Source organism: Homalodisca vitripennis, chromosome X (assembly GCF_021130785.1).
Source record: "Homalodisca vitripennis isolate AUS2020 chromosome X, UT_GWSS_2.1, whole genome shotgun sequence".
NCBI lineage: Eukaryota > Metazoa > Arthropoda > Insecta > Hemiptera > Cicadellidae > Homalodisca > Homalodisca vitripennis.
In genome coordinates this window covers 60361503-60377946 of record NC_060215.1, presented here as the reverse complement: position 1 = coordinate 60377946, position 16444 = coordinate 60361503, and the positions used below count along the sequence as shown (strand labels likewise).

Below are 16444 nucleotides of genomic sequence, written 5' to 3'. Positions count from 1 at the left end.
CGTCTTACTTTTTACCCTATAATATTATACGGGCCTTGAAAGGAAATGTGAACAGACCTAGAGCTCATATATACCTAAACAGCCGTATACACCAATTAGTTTAAAAATAAATAAGTTTAAAATAAATAAGTTAAGAATAATAAATTAATAAATAAATTAAGAAAAAAATAAGTTTAATAAATGTACTACTTTTGTTATGAATTATAAACTAGGTAACTGGTTGAAACTGTTCTTATCCGTTTCTATTATAAGGAGAGGAAGATGGTTGATATCCAAATTAACATGTTTATTTTGATAGTCCCAAATAACGCAAACTCAACATTTAAAAAGCTGCAAAAATATAATAGGGATTAAAAGTCTTGAACTTTGTTTTTATTCTGCAAAATGTAATAAGAGTTTCCTACACATGATTTTTCTGCACAAACGTTTTAAATTTAAAAGTCGGTAACAATATAAATTAGCTCCGTTACTAAAAATCGCAATTTATTTAAGAAGACAATAAATATAAAATTTTGTTTACCTATTATTGCATTGTAGAAGTTATATTTATACCTAACATTCTTCACTAGAAGCTATTAGTTACATTTAAAAGGTTTACAGTTTCTTATAACTTGACTTCGAAAAAATACTTATCTTTTATATTGGTAGGCTGTTCAGAGAGTTCCTCTTATTTAAAGTTTTAGTATGAAATTACCGGGTATGGTAGTCAAGTATTTGATTACTTTCACTGAAATTTGTTCCTTGGCAAAGTGTTAATGTCTTATTTGTGCCGAATTTTTATTGAGGAAATATGATCTGTTCGTATTGAAAACTGTGTAGCTCTCCAATAAACAATTTGTCGTATACGGATTATATACGTTACTGTTTCGTCAGTATAATTGTAAGGTACAGTGGTCAGTGTAGAAACTTAGCAGATGTGCAGCATTTTACACTATCATGCTATTTATATTTTCACAATAACTTTCTGTAAAGTGATATTATTTATTTTAACTTTTTAAGTGAGTTTATCATGGAAGTTTAAAAATGTTGCAATTTTATATTTATAAAATTCCCCTTCGGTATACAAACACTTTACCAAAAATGTTTTAAGATTACATTTATCTTCATACAGACCGTTTAAATTATATATATACATATATATATATATATATATATATATATATATATATATATATATATATATATATATATATTCGAATTTAATGGTTCCTGAAACAATACACTACTAAGTAAATGACATATAAATATTGTGGTTTTTATTATGATCTAGAGATAATTATTGAAACTTGCTAATTTATATAAAAACTTAATTGAATAGTAATTATTAAAAATAAAAAGAACCATTCTAAAAGTTAACGATAAAGGCTAAATAAAACTACATTTTAGTGTGCTTTAAAAATAAATGTAACCGGTTATAGTTTCCATTACTCTATTTAGAATCTAATTTAAGGATATTTGCTTAGTAAGAAGATTCCGTATTAATTACGTACAATTGTGGATTTTGGAATTAATATTCAAAACTATATAATAGTTGAATTGTTAATCTTATTATGAAAAGCTTTATTTATACCAGATTTTAACCTTGTTTCATTTGGAGTTTATTTCTTATTCTTTTATCTTTGGGGTAAGTGAGGCCGTAACTTGAATATAAAATAAGGGAAACAGTTGTGCCTATAAATCATGAAAGGCAAACAGATCGGTGAATAAATCTGAGCTATTAATCCTAAGAACGTAGGAATCGTCATAGACGCAACTCTGTTGTGGACATAAGTTTAAATTACTTCATTTCCGCTCATCATTATTGTGACGATGTTAAAGTTTTGCTAGGAATCTCAGCTAGCAAACATATATGAAAGACGGCATCCGGTAGTTTTTCACATATTATCATTACCCCCGTACCGATTCCATACCAGACGTGTGAAATTGGCGGTGTACTGTGTTCAATTTAAAAGGTATATATGACATCTTTCTTGTGCCGCTGTTCAACTTAACTTAATTGGCAGGTGAATTTGCAACCATCTTATGGCAGTGGTATTTATACCGATTATAAATACTTGTTATGACTTTAGAAGAAAATCTACTCTTAGAATCATATAAATGATATTTGAGAATATTGTTGCAGATAGACTACAACGATTTCTCTCCAAAGTAACACAAATCTTCATGAGAGCATTGAACTAACACAAACTTGTCTTTTTTTAATAATATCAAGAGTTTCATCGCATGCAATCTTTCTATTCGAGTCCATAATGGCTAACATATCTAACTTAAGTTATGGGTTGGTGTTGGGGTTCTTAGCATGTGGTAGCTTTTAATGTTCCTTGGCGTAATGAGGATTAGAGAATGGAAAAGAGAGGATAAATATCTGACTGGGGATTGTGAGCAGCAACCCCGAGCTCTTTTGTAAATGTGTTAAACTGAAAATAAAATATTTAATCTTTAATCAGACTATATAATAAAGGTATTGATATTTTTCAATACTACTGTAGAATGGGAATAAATAGGAGAGTAGAAAAATGAACCATGATAAGTTATTATTCTAAGCGTTACACAAATGGCACATGAATTGATGTTGTAACTGGCAGCTACAGTTAAGTAAGACAAAAGGAGATTGGATAAAGAAATAGAATAATGGATATACAAAGTTACACAATGGTTCAACAGAACATTTTTGAAATTGTATTTTTGCTCAGAACCAATCGCCAGAACTGCAAATCAATACTCGTTTCGCTAGTATGTGACCAGGAAGCCAGATTTTAAAGGAACCTAGTTTTGTAAATTTTTTACAGGCACGACTGTCGAGAGTATCTAACTTTGTTCAAATGATATATCAGGCTCATTTTCGCTTACTAAAAACGTTTGCATTGCTGTGCGGTATGTACAAAACTCTGAAGACTACTCTACTTATGACTTTCCAGAGTTAAATCTTTCAATATATTGTAAAACTGTATTTTTATGTATATAATTGCAATATCTTGTTAAATATGTATGGTTTATGTAAGCCCAACTTCGTTTTATTGTATCATTTTGTGCGCTTAATCAACGTGAAACCTTTTCGTGAAAATAAAACAACCATTCAGGAAAAAAAAATAAGCGTTATAAGAGACCAAACAGTAAAGTTTTAAAAGCAGGTACATAATTAAAATGGTATTAACTTTAAAACTAGGCATCTCGAAAGAGTAAATGAATAAATGGTTTTGACATTGTGAACATGGAACAAATTGCAATGTTTTTGAGAAAACAGTTCTTGCACAAAAATATAGGCATAAAGTGTATCGTATATTTTATCTCAAAACTACTCATTGTTGCAGAATATTGCGGGTTTCAGTACAAATTTTCCGGTTTAAAGAGTAGCTAAAACATTATACACTAATAAATCTGAATCTACGATGATTGATAGAATATTATAAAATATTTCCTATAGATATAAATATTATGTTAATTTTCAATAACATGTTTTAAAAATGTGGTGTAGTAAAGTTAATTTTACCAACTACCTTTGGTTACCACAATACTTTTGTGTTAATTAAACTCCCTTATTAAGTCAATGAACAATTACTCTTATCCAATTTGTTGATTTAAACCGTAATTAAGCTTACATTTGCAATCAAACACAACAAATTAACTGTGTCCATCGTCATTTTCCATCAAGTTGCTGTTTTAGATAAATTTAGTCTGCAAATTTACCGTTCTAACAACTTGTAAACACTATTGGAAAAATTTTAATATTCAGACAAAACTGTTACGGCGTGTGAACAGCGAACTTAAACAGAGATAACACTTTTTACATTACTTGTTTTCAGCAAGATATACTAAATAAATTAGTAATAAACTTTGGTTGTATGGCGTTAAAATAGGTATAAAACGTATTTCAGTTAACTAGTGTTCAGCCCGTATGAAGATGCGTATAGAATATTGTGTCATCATTTAAATTCAGGTAAATTACAATTTTACTCGGGAAAAATAGTTTCACTAATAATTGTCACCAGAGATGAAAACGTTCATAACGCATTAGTTTTGGTTTAACCTTTTGAGTGATATTAATATTTAATAAAGCCAACGGCTTAAAAAATTAAGACTAGTTTCACAAGATACAATTTGATTAGGAACAACTAAATTTAAATTGTATTTCAAGCTTAAATTTCAAATAAAATCAATCATTTGCGCTAATGGAGAGTCATATATTAACGCTTTACAATAAGTAATAAATAATCCTCTCCTGCTTTCTCCCAAAACAATCTCTGAACTGTAACAACAAGATTTCTTAGTAACAATATACTGTACTTATAATAAACAAAATTCTACACCTAGGTTTTAGTCTCATGGCGTACTGGGCTTTTGAAGTTATTCCAAAGTGCAAAGATAGTAAAAATCGTAGTCCAAAGCAGATCCACGACAGAGATGGTACTTTATATACTCGTATCGAGGGTTTCCTTGGCTTACAATTTCTTGGCTTATCAAGTCCCTATATCCCACACGCTATTTAATCAATACCGCACGCACCAAACAACTTGAAGTTGAATTCATTCTTGAGGTAGATTATATATAAATACAAAATGGCTGTTTGATGTGCGCTATGTTATCGTGGAGATATGGCTCGTGTAAAGAATCGTATGCAGTGAGTGATATGAACGTCTTTACCATCGTATAAGATGGCCTCTGATGAAACAGGAGAGATGGATGGAAATAACACCATCTTATAACAAGGGCTCGTTGAAACGGGTGAGGTGTACGGAACTACTCGTACTTACATCGTACAGCAGAATATTCACTAATATGGCGGTGGGATGATACGAGTATATGTATCATCCAATGGTCCGAGATGCATCCTTAAAGATTCCCTGACTGATGTGTGATACTATTAATTTTAATTTTTCTTTGTATTGTTAAACCTTGTTTTGTGTGTGTTTGTGTGTGTGTGTTTTACTATAAGGTCAAAATTAATATTTTCCCTATAATTAAATCCGTTTACATAAAGTCGCATTTTAAAATGCCTTTGCGTGTTATATATTAGCACTATTAATTCGTTACAACAAATTGTTAATTTATTACAACATTTACTTCATTCCATATCTTATGCTGCCTAATAATTTATGTCCCACTTACTTATCCTATTGAAAATATTCGCATTTCTGCATTCTCCCTCTCTCTGAAGTAAAGCTTAAACCAGGTACAGAAAAAAACAACAAACATTTAACCTCTGTCCACCTCTGTATTACAGGTTCTTTTATACTCATTCTCTAAGAATTTTTTACACCATTTCAAACTCGTAAACACTCAAATAAAAAGCTCCTTAGATCTAAAAAATTATTTCTGAATTCTACTGAACGTGAAATTATTCTTACACTTGTTCTTTCACACCAAAATTGTTTACCCTATTAATTACTACCATTGATAATAGGATAATTAATTAATTCTTTCATATTAATTTATAGACAAAAACCCCGTAACTTTATAGCCGATATTGTAAAAATCATTCTTATATTCTGCTTAGTAATTTCCTTTCTATCCGGGAGCAATGTTTTACGTCTGTTGTACTTTTTTTAATTATCACCACCTACTTATAGATAGGTGTTTGACTAAATATTCGGAGACATCGAAGGTATACTCGTGTTACTTTTAGATATCAGGTGCTGCATTCTACACTTATTGTATTCTGTTCATTGCACAATGCAACACATGCAAACTTCTTCTACTCAACATTAAATAAGAAAAGTTCTTAATTTTATTGGAAGGTCTTCAAGTAATTTACCGTAAATTATTTACCAATTTGTAAACTTCGTATAGGTCAAAACTTCTTGCAACAGACGCTTTTCGTTTATAGATTAATGGAGGTTTCATATTATTCTTGTAGTTATATAATAAGACGAACTAGAGTGTAAACAAATATAATTTTATGTTGTGCATTATTTAACAAACACAACAAACTGTGTGTACTGAGTGTTATGTAAGATATGATTTTTATGATGCCTTATTAGCCTTTCGGTTATTTCAAGAAACCAAGTACCACTATAAAAATTAGATGAAACATTTTTGTAAATGATAAATATTACAGTAGGTGTAATACATACACCGGGTGTCTTAAAAGTCCCCCCTCCCTCCCCACATTAACGTTCTTATGAATATAGATGAAGTGATTTACTTTGGATGTGTTTATATGACCAACTGGGGAGTTTATTGTGAATGAAAATGTTTCACATCCCCCCCTCAAACGGGGTAGTTAGGGAGTTAGTTAAAATTTTTAAATACGAACCTCTAGTAACACCTTATTTTAAAGGTATTGTAAAAAGAAGAAAAATGGCAAATAAAAGAGTTATGTAATGTTAATCTATCAATTTGGTGGCTAGTTAAAGTTTAAACTATTTTATGAAACCCCCGCAATTTAAGTTACATTTAAAGTTATTGTAACGCAGATAAAACACTAGTTATTTTTAAAACTTCCGAAAAAAATCGTAACAAAAGTTATTAAAGGAATTTAAAAAATCTAAAACAATGAATAATATAGCATTAATTGGGTTTTGTTTTGGCTGACCGAAATCCAGCAGGATTCCCTGGGAATACCAATAGCTGGTTTTGCCATGTTATCTCTTATTGGTTACCAGTTAATATGTACTGTGTTAACTAAACGCCTAATGTATGCCCTGACTACTGGTCTATCTGGATAGGCTGCATTGAACAAACGAACTCCATAAAAATTTCTCCCAGCTTCACCATAAAACAATATCATCTCTATTTTATCTTCATTTTACCGAGCCAATTTTTATGACACAAGAAATAATGTGTGTGTGTGTGTGTGTGTGTGTATATATATATATATATATATATATATATATATATATATATGACTTGATTTACTTTGATATGTATATATATATATATATATATATATATATATATATATATTTACATAATTCATTATCTATTCATAAGAGACAATACGAGCGGGATGGGACTTAAGACGCAGTATATAATGAGAATGATAAGTAATTCTTGGATGCTGTTCTGACTCATTGCAGAGGGATTATGCATTTTGTGTTTTGATCAGGTTACGTAGCATTTTCCAAGTTTCTAATTCTGCTATGAAGAAGAGATTCTGAATATTATGAAGCGCTTCCAAATATACTACTTTTTTTATTCTGTTGCCTGAATCTAAACACGAATCGATAATGGTGCCATGTATTAGACAATACCTTAAGCCTAGAATATGCAAATTGAGCATTTCAAAAAGTAAAAAAACATTTTTAGTGTGGAAATAAACGCTGTAAAAATATACATCCTTATACCTGGTAGTTGTATTATTAACATAATAGTAATAATATACAGCAATATTCTATATGCAAATGACGGATTGACGCCTCTAAACATTCTTAATAATCAAAATCATAACCTCGGAAAGTGTTCATTATACAAGTCTAAGTTTGTTTTCCAGTATGCTTTAGTTCTTCCAATCACCCAACTTGCGAGAATATGAGAAGCAATAAAAATTTACAAAAATAGAAACAACCCTTACAAAACCATTAGGAACCAGCCTATAAAAAGGAACAAAACTCAAACCAATACCGTTTTCAAAAACCTTAATACTTTTAATGTTACGAAATGCTACTTATAAACCGTTGTTATTAAATCAAACGAATGTTATGGAACTCCGAAATAAAATAAATAAATCAAGCTCTTGTATGTAATCCCTATATGATTTTGGAGTTTGTATTAATTTTTAATATATTTTTTATAAAAATTGGTTATGTTTATAGAGAAACTTTTATAGTTTAAATTTTAAATGAGACTCGTTTAGCAAAGCAATATTGGCTTTAAACATATTCTATATGCTAACATCAAAAATATAAATAGTGATTTGAATACTGTTATATTCTTTACTTTGTGTTTCAGCGTTTTAGGAAGGAATAAATTCATTAAACGCACTTTCTAATGCAGCTAATATTAGGCGTTGTCTTCGGTATACACGCCTTAAACGCCGTGTTTCTGAGGTTTCAGAATTTTTCGTTTCAGAGTTGTAAGATGAAATCCGTAAGATCCTCATAGTTTTCAACTTTTTAATTAAAATATAATGTGTTTTGATGGCATAAGATAATCTGATTATACATGTATAATGTTTTATTTTGTACTAATAGAGCTTTTTTTCATATACCCATCAATATATTTTGAGATGGTGTCCTATATTGCACTTTTTTTCTTTGCTTATATAAACTGTTTGTATCCCTTTTGAAAACGACAATATTAGTCGAAATATTAAAGCCTTTTTCTTTCATTGTTTATATACATTACACTACCATGCTTAGCTGGATTAATGACCATATGTACTATGCCATGCTCTTCAAGTAATACCGCCCCATACTGTGGAATTTGTATTCTACATAATCTGTAGGCATCTTTCGACTTTTTGAAGAGACATAATACATGTATCACTATTTACAATAACAATATTAACGAGATACCCTTTCATCTTGAAACACTTTATAACAAACTGTTTAAAATAATTTTATACTGTACGAAGATTTTATTTGTACTATGGAATACCTATGTCGAGGTTAAATATTTATATATATATATATATATATATATATATATATATATATATATTAAATCTCATTTGTTGAAAGTGGTACTACGTAATTATCAACTACCAGGAATAACAGTCAACTCACTTTACTACTAAATAGAAGAAGTCTACATTCAATTCTTAAATAATTGTTATACTTGCTTACAGATGAGTTTTATTCCAGTTCTAACCCTTTGATTTGGAATGGACTAATTATTATTTAAACACAGGTATGAAATCTTGAACTTTAAACTATTCTTCTTGTGTATAAAGACATAAGACAGCATATATATCATGTATTCCTTTATTTAATGAGCAACAAGATCTACGTGTTACAATTTTTATTTGGTCCTCTTTGCATTTTAGCAAAAGGAGCAGTATCAACAATTAATATAAAAGAAATCTTAAGTAAGCCAATTAAAACTCTTTCAAGATTTCTGAATTACGTAAATTATTAAAGTTAAGAGGAAATTATTACTTTGTTTCTATACTGTATAAGGAGTATGGTTTTGTAATATCATATTAGTAGGATTTGCTCAAATTTCATTCATAAGTTCAATAATTATAATATATGATATCTGCACTGTAGTTTAATACATAGCACATTAAGACCAGACACCTACTATAACTATACAATGTGTAGTGTTATCAAAAGTTGAAATGTTTACACATCCAGAATGATTTCAGAACAATTGATGGACGTTTATGTGTAAATTTTCAGGTGCAGCCCCAAGCAGAAAATGTAAGCTAATAAAAGCTTTGTAAAAACTAATAAGAATGCTTTAGTAGATTTTAAGTCACAGCAATAGTTCCAGTTTTCTGTACGTATGTATTCTGATCGCAATTTTATTCAAGAATGTTTTGAGCTTATGTTTTGTTTACTATATAATTTTATCTACACATCCTTCAAATTTAGGGCCAGATACTTTAATAAATTTGTTATTTATTTCAAAAGGTATCGAAAATGATCGGTTGGTTATTTTGAAATTATTTACGGTTTAATGTTTGTTTATATTTAGTTCTGTAAAAATATATTCAAATATTTTGAGGGGTCTATTATAAAAGAAGTTCCTGCAATTAATTGGTTAATAATAATCTAATGCGATTCCGATTTAACACTTAATTCTTCAAAACACTTATACAGAAAAGAATCACAGTTAGATAAGTTGAATATTCTTTTCTGATGGTCATGCTGAACGTGACCTGCTTCACTCAACTAATTCACTCAATTTCTACTTATCAAGGTTTTATAATTATTTATCAATTCAGTTTAAGTAATCGATAGTACGACTTAATAAGCGGTAAACATAAAGAAGTTAAGTGAACCACTGAAAACCTTCAGATTTACATAGAAACCCGTTGGAATAACATGTGACAAAACTTGACACTAAGAAAATATTTTAAAACGTTCTGTACAAAATCTAACCGACATTAAATGTCTCAATAGACATTCTAAATCTCATGGTTTTTTCGATTAAACTAAGGTAGAAATATAAAATAATATGTTCGTGGGTAACACAAAATAAATAGCCATTTCATTTAATACACAATAATAAATGTTCCACGAGAGCATAGTTTTATTCCTTACATAAAAAGAAAATTATAGATTGATAATTTTAACAATACCTATACACACAGTCTAGAAAGAGAAAAGCAAGAAATTGCTGGTTCATTTAAACTTTAATACCATCGGCAGCTTAGCCCAGCTGATGAGCCTCTTCAAAGTTCTTTAATTTAACTACTTCAAATGTGTTTATCACGGCAAAGATACATTTTTTTTCTTGTGATTCATTACATGCTGTAATTGATTGTAGTATTATTGGCATTTTATCGCTTCTTTTGCATTTGATCTCTTACATTGTTGTTGTTACGTCATCGAAAGTAGATCACGCCACTGCAGAGATCTCGTTTTCATATTCGTAATCCGCATCACGCCAACAAAATATAACGATATTAATATAAAGTTGAGAGGTTTGTAAGTTATTCTCCAGGTCTCTATAATTTTTAACCCAATAAAACAGTCATGGTTATAGCACTAAATTCCAAGTAGTGGTTTTTACGTAATTCAATTGCCAGTAACATGCTCACACCTAAATTTTTATTTTTTTTAAATAGATATTAAATTTCAATTTTCATTTCAATTATTAATTGATACGGTTTTGATGTGAATGTTGAGTTTCACCTTCCCTTAGTGCAGCGTTTGAAATCTGGCGCTGTCGCCGACTTGACTCCTTGAATCTCCTTGAATCTGAGAAGCTTAAAATAAACTCTTTACATCATTTCGACATCAAGCTTAAATGTAAAGAGGAAGGGTGACTGGTGCTAAACTTCAAATTCAAATTCAATCAACTCTTCCCATCATAGCTACGTTATGTGTATGATGACTTATCGTATAAAGGTTAAAGCTACTGTGTTTGTTAATTAAAGTAAATTCTACTTTGAAAAACAAATATTTTTTTATTTATGAAACAAATTAAGTTTATTCTCTTTCATGAACAGTTTATTTTAGCCAAATTCTATCAAGGTTTCATGTTCAGGATTTTACAAAATCGTAGACTTTATTTGTTTACGGTCTGATAATTTTTATTTAATTAACAGAGGATATATTTGTAGATTTTCTCTCATTTTGCTCCTCTGCATGTTTTTAAAATCAGTATTACGTTAAAATTAATATTGTCTTCTTCTTCAACTTAGAAAATCATATACATATATATATATATATATATATATATATATATATATATATATTGGAATATATTATTATGAGTATTTCATATAAACACAGGCTCGTTAAAGGCGGTCAATCGAAATTCACAGCAAGCTGTATTAAACTCCTTGCAGAAATTACTTGTATTTTGTCGGGGGGGGGGGGGGGAAGTCTATCAAATATTTATATAATCGCTTCTGTTCTTTTTAAGTTGTACGAATATTTTTCTTTCATAAACGTTGGTAGATAATTTACCCAAGTAATTATACTTAGTTTTATAATTTTTTAATATTAATTACTGTTTTACTAGGAGGAGTGGAAAAAGATATGAGTAGCAGTTTTAACTCATTTAATTTTTTCGGCAGATTTTTATTATTGTCAAAACTTCATTACTGGTTGAAAAATATGCATTTTTCAATAGCAAACTGAATATAATTATTTCAAACCGTATTACATGTAAAAAAAAATTAAGTTGCTACTATTTATAATTCTTTATTATATACTTTTTCAGTTTCTTTTCCGCTTAAAAGTTAAAACCATAATACATTATTTATACTTATTCTACCCACACTGTAATTCTAACAAAGAAAATCCTAAGTATTATTTTCCTTCCTTATTGTTACATAAATAGAACATTACGTTTCAAAAAATACAGCAAAATAAAATCTAATGAATAAGTTTGCGATACCGTCGCCGAAGTCTGTTTGACAACTAAAAAGTTATACGTGAGCAGAAGGACACTCAACGTCGATGGTGGGAGGAGGGTCATAAGCAGATTCCTTCGATCTTACGTTTTTGTTCTTGATATCAAGGTGATATTGTGTGTTCAAACTTATTGGCTTGGGTTTATTTTATATTTCCAATTTGTTTACGTTCCATTTTTTGTTTTTATTTTGATACCCAAAGTGGCCCATTTTCAGTGAAGTGGTTTCAGTTTTAACTGAAGGTTGTCTTAACTTCTGATGTGCTAGTCTTATATATGAAGATTTTATGCATCAGTTTATGTTTGAAGAAATCTATTCACGGTGTATTATGTTGGCATCATCTCAATTTATGTGATCACTTTCGTACTAGCGATGTTCAGCAATCTTAGATTTTCCACTAACCCCTTCTCTCATTGTTTGTAACTACTTAATTCTCCTGTTTAACAGTTATGTTGTCTCTCCTGTGTATCCTTGCCCTAAGAACGTGTTAAACCGTAATCACGGATTTGTAGTCTTGTTTTTTTGTAATCATAGGTTGGTTTTTTAACGAAACTTTCTCTAACAAGGTTTTGAGTTCTAAAATTCGTTCTAATTATGTATAATCTCCCTACCCCTCTGATTTCATCTTATAATCCCGATATGAAAGGGACTGACAAGTACTCACATTTCTCTTTCAATCCAAAAGACTGTCCGTTTTTTTGTAAGATCCGATTAAAACTTTCTCAGTTCTTTCTTAGTATCTCATTTTCTTGTCTTTATCTTCATTATTCCTTGTTTGAGCAAACAATGAGTATGCTACTCCTTTTTTGATAGTTTATGATGGTTCGATTAAAAATGTAGATTCAATCTACACCTTGTATCGCTCATTTTCATCTACTATTTCTAGGACCCACGTGTTTTCTATTTTTAGAGTGTTTCTAACCCTTATTACATACTGATCCAAAAATGGGAGTTTGTTTTTGACATATACCTCCATGGTCAGCCAGAAGGAGAGACAGTACTACTTCTGTGGGACAAACAACATTTGGTTTAGTGTTTACATGAGGAAAGATAATGAAAGTTCATCCACATTATCCTTGGCTCAATACAGAGCTTTTATGTATGCTAACTTTTTTGTGTATCTTAAGGGTTTTTGACTTCTGAAGAAGAGGACAAATCCTAATCATTGAAACGTACCGTTCAATTTTTGTAATATATAATGGTGAAAATTAATATAAATCCTGTTTTATTTCTAGATAATCCACTGTTAATAATAAACTTTAAACAAATAAATTTAGTTTTATAATTTTGGATTCAAAACTATTTTTTACTTTGTTATTTGCTATATTAGTAGTTTGATTTATTATTCGTTTAATAACTAATTTAAATTCAGACCAGAATGAACCTGCTAATAACATTGACAATTGTTTTATGTAGGCGTATCATTCATTTACAAAACATTAAGCATATAAAAAGTTACCTGATTTTTTAACTGTTCTATAAGTATCATGAGTTTTATTTCCCAAAATACATATTTACGTAAAAGTGCCATATATTTATAATAAAAACCAATAAGTATTCAGGGTCTGTATTGCCAAAAAGAGACTAAATTAGTTTCATCAATATATTTTTGTCTACATCCAAAATAAAATGTTTTTTTCTCTTTCTCAGTATTACTATTTAATATTTCGTCCTATTTTAATGAAACATAAAAGGCTCTGCTAAAAGAATTTGTATTGTATTAAATAGTACCTTCTGACTTTTAAGTCAACGGTTGATTGGGCTTGCTAAATTAGGCATATTTAAAGGAATTCAGTATTTAGATTATAAATCTGGTCGATACATTATTTTTCTGAGGTATCCCTCTATTATCTTTTACAGCAAATAGACTAACGTGTAACTTTGATTCTATATGTTTAACTCAAAGACGTTCCATAAAACACGTTCGCTTTAATTTCATTTCAGCGTGATGTAATAAGTTCCAGATCATTTAATACTAAACGTTTTGTGTAGGATTGAATAAAAAAAAATGGTTAAATAAGGTAAATTAAAAGTAACAATTATAATTTAATAAATAGACCAGTCTTATAGTGTAATTCAAAATGCATAACGATTGCTTGGCTGGGGCATTTAAAAATTATTAAAAACCAGACAAAACATGCCATCAACAAAAAGTTGTATATCTTCTATTGATTGTTGCTTTAAACTGCTAGCCAATCTAATAGATGAGTTCGGGGTTACTACGTCGATTTGCGGTTGGTCATTCAAGTCGTGCGTAGATTACGTAAACTGTCTGGGATGGGGATAGTAGTACTTATGGGACTAGATTTCTGGCCGGTTTTAGAAATGGCTTTTCCTATTAGATTACGTTATTATGATTTAATTCTGTGAGCATATTGCATAAATGTTGTCTAGGGAATATTGACGACTTTTTCTTACCCCAATTGTTCTCAATCTTGTAGTTAGAATGCTTTACTTGCATGGTGACTTGAAATTACTCTAGTTTATGAATCGATCTAAGAAAAACTTAGATTTTATATTATGAATCTTTAAGCAAATGTGACTTGTATTACTTAGCACAACTCTGCAAGTACTGCACAAATCATTAAGTCAGTATTTTACAGCTAAATCCCCTAATGAATGATAATGAATTAAATATTTGAAGATGATTAGGAGTAATTAAATAGAGTGTCAAATGATAGTTTTTAAGAGATTCGATTGCAATTTGAGGCTTTGACGTTGGTTTTTGCTTGCTGCACGTCTTGATTAAATTATAATTGATATTTAACAGTTTAACTGAGTGAACTGTTTCATTAAACTAGAGAAATAATATTTTTGGTTTATTGCAAGTTTATTATTTAAACGTATTATAAAAGCACAGATTCTGTTTTGATTTATTAACATTAGAATTCAAGTTTGATTTATTTTGTTTAAACGTTTGCAATTTTAATGATTTGATGTGCATGCTGAAGTGATTTGACTTAAAGTGTGATCTGTATTAGTATTAATTTAAATATAAAGTCATTGTTTTATAAATGTGCACATTCAGTTGATGATTTCTTGCAATACATTAAACCTTAACTCTTTACTGTTTGGATTGTAATTTTCAAACCTGGTTACTACAGAGTTTTAATGGTTAGTACAATGTACAAACTATTTCCAGTTATGCATATACAGAATGTCGGTGGATAAATTGAAAAAGCATCCTTTGAGTGTTATCATTGGTACCTAAACCTAAGTCATGTGCATCATTACATAGATTTTTATCTTATAAAAATGGTATGAATAATTTCAAAATGGCAGATACAAATATCTGGACACCAGCAGTTTATGCATATACAGAATGTCGGTGGATAAATTGAAAAAGCATCCTTTGAGTGTTATCATTGGTACCTAAACCTAAGTCATGTGCATTATTACATAGATTTGTATCTTATAAAAATGGTATGAATAATCTCAAAATGGCAGATCTACAAATATCTGGACACCAGCAGTTTATTGGTTTTAAGTCCATATTTGAAGTATTCAGTATGCATAAATACCCAAATAGTAATTTTAGGAAAGACAAAAACAACAAAGACTGCATTATTGTACTTACCTAAGAAGTTGCTTATATTATTTTTTATACATGGCTAATACTCATAAATCGTTCAAAAAAGTTGCTATAAAAAGCCGTCACTTCATCAAGTTTAATCAAATAAATTTATTTTCAATGTATTTTTAATTAAAAATATAATTAATATATAATATAATAATATATATATATATATATATACATATATATAAAAAACTTTCGGTTATATAAGATGAAAGTGTTTAATTGTATTATTCCAAACTGAAATAATTCTACTTCTTTCAATGTTATTTCAAATTAATAAAAGCGACTAATTGTGAACTCAATCAACGAAATACAATGCTTTAGATAGGAATTCACGTTTCGAACGAGCGTTTAGTTTATTTGTATCGTTCAATTGCTTGATTCCTTCAGGGATCCGATTGATTAGTCTGATACCAATTAGTTTGGACAAGAGTTCTGAGGTTATCAATCCGTGACCTTGAATTCAGTAGTCCTCTCTGCCTCTCGTTTTATACGTATTGGTAAATTTTCCTCCTCTGAACCATATCGCACTTTGAATTACTGTACAGGAGAACTTCCATATCATAAATACTTATACATGGCAAAGCCAACAATTGGATTCTCTAAAAATGAAATTTACAATTATTCTGTCAGCAGTTTACTGACTTTTGCAAATACGTACATTTTATGTTTCACATAGGTTTTTCTATAGCCTTTTCGTTTGTTAAATGCGTATGGATAAGGCTATAACGAGCCATCTTCTAAACTTCTTAGATGCAGATTGTGACTACGTTACGTAAGAAATAAATGATTGAGGCAACTCTGGACCAAATTTGATCAACACTATGTCCCCAGTTAGCCCTCTGTCATCCAACGTTTTAGAATTTATTGAGACAGTCCTCTCTAACATAGCATCATCC

At 29.6% G+C, this 16444-nt stretch overlaps 1 protein-coding gene across 2 annotated transcripts in view; it reads left to right on the top strand.

Moving 5' to 3' along the window:
• LOC124369056 (synaptotagmin-7) overlaps positions 1 to 16444 on the top strand; it is a 250142-nt gene that overhangs the window by 127865 nt on the left and 105833 nt on the right. Inside the window, exon 5 of one of the 2 annotated variants that reach the window (XM_046826756.1) lies at positions 9279 to 9299. The exons of the other annotated variant lie outside the window; for it this stretch is intronic. Within the exon in view, the coding sequence (XP_046682712.1) occupies positions 9279 to 9299 (21 nt within the window). The remainder of the gene's footprint in view (positions 1 to 9278; positions 9300 to 16444) is intronic. 2 annotated transcript variants of the gene reach the window in all.